Genomic DNA, 5,250 nt, shown 5'->3' on the forward strand with positions numbered 1-5,250 from the left:
TACACAGTGGTTCGACTCAGTTTGTTTCTGGTTTGATGGGGGAGTTCTGGTGTGTTTTTGTTTGTTTGTACATTGCCGGGAGATGAGGATGAAATGTGGCAACATAGTGTGCTCAAATTTTTCCAGCTATTGATAGGTGTTTTGCTTGCGTCGTCTTTCGCCGGAACGGAATGGATTATGCATTAAACCCTAATGGCAAGAGGAGAGAAGGCACAGCACCGATCGGGCAACACCGACCACCCGGCTCCATCCTCAATCGCTGCTGGATCAGGACCATCGGGATGGTTGGTGCGCTAAATGGTGGGACTCCATCTCATCCGTTCCCGGAGTCACACACTGCCCGTCCCGCTTTAGTGGTAGTATCCGTGAGCGTAGGCCGGGGCGGCGTAGGCATGGGCGGCGTAGGCCGGAGCGGCGTAGGCGTGGGCGGCGTAGGCCGGGGCGGCGTAGGCAACCGGGGCGTGCGACACGACGGCCGGGGCAGCGTAGGCAACCGGGGCCTTCACGGAGACCTGTGGGTGTGAAACGCGATGCGAAAAGGATGCGATTAGAACCGATTTTAAAACAAAAGACTCGCACCGAACCGAGCAAGCGACGAACCCGATGGTATTTATCCTGTTTTTGCGGGATCGATCCTTACCTTGTAGGTGTTGGCGTAGCTGGTGGCAACCGGGGCAACAGCCTTAACGATCGGGGCAGCATGGTAGGCCGGGGCGGCGTAGGCAACCGGGGCAGCGACAGTCTTGACGACCGGGGCACCATAAGCGTACGGGGCGTGGTAGGCGGCGGCCAGCGGAGCGTGGGCGTAAGCCGGGGCAGAGTAGGCCAGCGGCGATCCGAGGTATCCGGCGGAGACGGCGGCGAAGAACAGGGGCAGAACCACCTAATGGATTCGGAATTGGAAAACATCACCAAAGGATTAGCACGAGGATGCACACACTGGAGTCACTTTGGGCAGGACACTTTTGGGGGGGGGGCGAAGGACACTTACGAGCTTGAACATTTTGAGTTTGGGTTGGGTTGGTTTTGTGAACGAAAGAGTTCGAAGAAGGCTAAGAAGCTTTGTTACACTTTGAGGTGCTGGAACTGGAATGCTTTTCTGGCTGGCCGGTCTGACTATTTATAGTGCCGCTCGGGTCTGTTCAGCCTTTCGGGCCTCAGAATCCGAAGGCACCACAGTCTTGCTAGCCGCTCGAGTCGCTCAAGAATTGATATCTCGCACCGTCGTCGTCGTGTCCCGCTCGTGCGCGTTTGGTTCTCATCGATCCGCCTATTGCCGATCTGTTTACGCACGCGCGAGTAGTAAGTGCATTAGTACACCACAACGCCACAAGCGATCGCGTGTGCCAACAAATACACACACACACACACACACACACACACACACACACACACACACACACGTATGGTTACAGTTGCTTTTCGATTGTTGTGTTTACACACGGGTACCTCTTCCAACCGACACTCCCTCCCCGCCAATTGCAGCCGATCCGCGACTCGCGTGGCTTGAAGGGATTGTCTCTTAGATGGAGCTGTGGCATGGGCATGTCTGCGACACAGTGGCGGAGGGGGTATTTTGATAGTGACCCGACCCGAAGCCTCAGCTTCTGCTGCCTAGACCGAGTCGAAGAGGAAAGCAAAAAGCAACAAAAAAAAAAGCGGTTACTCCTTCTTCGCGAGAAGCTAACGATATCATCGGGGTGGTGTACGCCGGGGCACGATGCAAAAAGCCGACCGTAAAGGTAGCGCGCCGGTCGACAGTGAGCGATCCCCTCCTCCTGCCGACTGTGGATTGCTCACACGATCACACCGACCGGCACGCTGCAGATTGCCATTGATTTAACCTCTCAGTGTCGCACGGCTAGTGGCATGGAATGGGTTTGGGCTTTGGGAGTTTGCAGATCGATCGATCGAGTCGTCCGGCCTCGTCTTGTTCTCGACCGTCGAGTCGATTCACGCGTGCGACTGATCACTTGCAACCATCATCAGGTGTTTTAAGGTGTATTTTTTATTTAGGGAAAATGTGTCATAAAAAGAACATTTGTAAGCGTTACAAGTAATTGATTAATAAAACGTGCATAAAAGGAAGCACTTTCAGTGAGCACGCAGACATCGCAGAAACGGTTGAGAAAAGTGCAACAGGACCTGCTGCTCGAGCTTCATACATGAATCTTTACCTCATAGCTCGAGCTCGTAATGGCTTTGAGGAAGTCGTGATGCAGTTGACATTTTTCTCACCCGATTCCCACGGTAATACGACGAATCGGGCGGGTGCACTCAAGGCTGGGCAGGGCAAATGACTCACTCGAGCGGTGGTGTCGATGGTGCTGGCTGTCGGGCTTCCGCGGGACATTAGCGCTACCATTAGATTGCAATAAAGTCTTCCCCATTGCTCTCATTATATCACTTGCACACGATGCACGATGCATGAGCAGGTGCATGATGGAGGAATTGCGCTTGATTGCGATTATTTGATTGGAGCGAAGGAGAGAAAGGGGTTGAATAGGGGCTAGTAGACGTATTAGATACATTTCATTGAAGGGAAACGAATAATTTGTAGCTAGAGGCTAATTGTGGGGAAACTTTTAATATATTGCAGAATTGACAGGATTGATGAATAAAAAGTTTTGTATTTGAATCTTACTCCCTCTTCAGTTAGCCATACGAGTCATCAATTTGTGAAACAGAAAGGAGCGCTAGGAATTCTTAGCTAGAAACCGTTTAAAATAAATCCGTAACACTTGAGCACATGAGACACTCTCTCTTGGACGCTTGCAGCCCAAACGCGCGCTGATTGATCGCCACGAGATGCATCCGAAGAATGCCGACGGACTCGTGCGTGTGTGTGCAATCGACCAGAGGCGCCAGTGCTAAACGGTTATCTATTGCGACATCACGCATCAGTCCCCAGACTAGTAACGGATGTCTTTAAACGGATGCTTCGCTCACCCTGAGAAGAGAAACATTCCATAGAAAAAAACTGTTCACCTGGGGCCGGATTCGGGTTAGCTTTTTTGCAGCAGCTTTCTGCAATGAAGGGATTGGAAGAAAAACTGGCTTACAGCGTCATCTGATGCATGTGTGAACCACGCCAGATCGAAACCGGCGGAGGCTAGTCCGCCTGCCCTTAGGTACGGCTAAAAGGTTGTCAGAAAATTCGTGGAATGATTCTTTCGGTTCGATTGGCGCGCTCTGACGGGGGGCCCTTGTGGGGTTGTGTAATTTTGCTGTCGTCCTGCAGCAGCAGCAAATGGTAGCAGCAGCAGCAGCAATGCAGTGTGTACCACCACGCTTTGCGGTGGCCGCGCACACTCGATCGGGTGCCGCCGGGTGCCTTTTCGCAGTGTGTGTCAATAGTGCATTTTTCACACGAAGATCGGGCACGATTGAACGAACCGATCCGATCTATCCGGCTCGGGCACGCAGGGAAAGGGGGTGGCAGTTGATTGTTGCAGCTGTAATTAATTCCCCATCGAAACCGAAAGTGTCCTCCCCGCGGTCTCCCCGTGTCGGGTGAATTGATTTCGACGCGAAGGGAAGCAACACAGTCAGCCAGGCCGCTTACTCAAACTCTTCCCTCGAGCGGGGCGAACTAACAACCTCGAAGTACGACTCGCTGTACACTGCTGGCTCGGAAGGGATCTCGGTGTTGTCCGATAGACAGTGCAGGCAGGCAATTTGCATCGACAATTATGCACCACCACCGCCACCACCAGCAGCCGCCATCGCCAGGTGTGCAACAGCTAGCAGGCCAGATCATCCAGATTGGACGTGAAAATGGAATCAGATCGGGTGGCCTTTGCGTCCCGTCGGGGGAGGTCTTTTGTGCGACAACGGTGCCCATAAAGCGCAGGCTCGCCATTCGGTGTGCGCTCTGATTTATGATTTCAATGTCAGCGAAGGTCGTCCGATTGGAATGGTACGAAACTGGTGCGGAGGTCAGGGAAAATCTTAAAGCTTACTATTTGTTCGTTCTTTCTTGTGGAGGCAATAGAAGGCCTGCGGCTGTGCCCGTGCTGCAGCACAAGTCCGGGAGCAAGACCCGGATGGCAGGCTGGTTCTGGTCGGAGTAAGATGTTAGTTCCTGATTGCCTCGTGCCGGCTTCACATCGGGTGCTTGTTATTGGGTCGTAAAAGCTTGTAGTTGGAGCGCGGAAAGCTTAGGTCTAGTGGAATAATCCTGTCAGGTAGTTGTGTCTGAAGTTGGGAGTTTTATTACCACATCACACAGCAAGAACAAGAGGAAAAAGGGTACAATGTTTCAAGTTTGCTACAGAAGTCATCCAGCTAATTCTTGACGGATTCTAAAACCACCAACTAAACCTTGTGGCCTTAGGTTTAGGGGCGTTAGAGGTCTTTTTAGGTCCACTTGAAGGAGCTTGAGCCTTCCTCGAGCTAGAACCTTCGACCTTATACTGCAACGACCGGCATGGCAGCAGCTGCGTGCGAACCATGCATTACACAACGTAGAACGTATTGTTTCTCCGCGCGCCACCTCGTGTGAGCTTTCAGCACAGCGAGTGAGCAACCGGACCATTTACGCGAATGCATTAATTGCACTCTCCATTCACCAATCGTGCTGCTCGATCTGTCCGATCGAATGACAAAGTGACGAATCAAAGTCAGACCACTTTGGAGGTGATTATGATTGCTAGGGCGGACCGCGATCAGCTAACTTGTCGATATTAGATCGATTAGAGTGGAAGTCGACACGTGGCTTGAAAAAAGCAAATAACGACACGGGGTTTGATAATTGCTTGGGCGATTACATGGCCACTGGTTGGAGGGTTTCGATCGATCGATTTTCTAAAAGATGGAAACCTCAAGATCATCCGAGATCACACGAGCGATGAAATTCTTTATCTTGCACAGCCCACCGAGGTTTTTGAAATGTCTTCCCATGGCGGGATTAAGAGATCGCCCGGGCCGCTTCCCAACACCGACGGGCACGATCATTAAGACTCGCGTTGCATTATCGAAATAACTCATGCAGGTAATCACGATCAAACGGCTGCAGTGATTGGATAATGAAGGGTTGTCGAGTAAGGTGCCGGCACACTCTCCTCGCGGGCGGTTTGTTTGCCGTCCTCTCCCCAAAAAAGGGCAACCACTGGGAGTTTCATGCTGACTGCTAAAACACCCCGAACGAAATGAAGGATAATTAATGTGATAAAGTGAAAACAGTTTCATTGCTGAAGGGACTCGTAAGATACACAGACAGAAGGAGAAAGAGAGAGGTCTGACTAATCA

At 51.7% G+C, this 5,250-nt stretch overlaps 1 protein-coding gene across 1 annotated transcript; it reads right to left on the bottom strand.

The window, feature by feature from the left end:
* LOC120952589 (cuticle protein 10.6-like) lies at nt 1–1,125 on the bottom strand. The gene is made up of 3 exons (XM_040371989.2): nt 992–1,125; nt 641–883; nt 1–512 (listed from the first exon to the last, which is right to left on the bottom strand). The coding sequence occupies exons 1-3, from the start codon at nt 1,001–1,003 to the stop codon at nt 351–353; spliced, it is 417 nt and encodes a 138-aa protein (XP_040227923.1). The 5' UTR covers nt 1,004–1,125; the 3' UTR covers nt 1–350.
* Nucleotides 1,126–5,250: the final 4,125 nt, after the last annotated feature.

The sequence above is a fragment of the Anopheles coluzzii genome, chromosome 2, assembly GCF_943734685.1.
Source record: "Anopheles coluzzii chromosome 2, AcolN3, whole genome shotgun sequence".
Classification (NCBI taxonomy): domain Eukaryota; kingdom Metazoa; phylum Arthropoda; class Insecta; order Diptera; family Culicidae; genus Anopheles; species Anopheles coluzzii.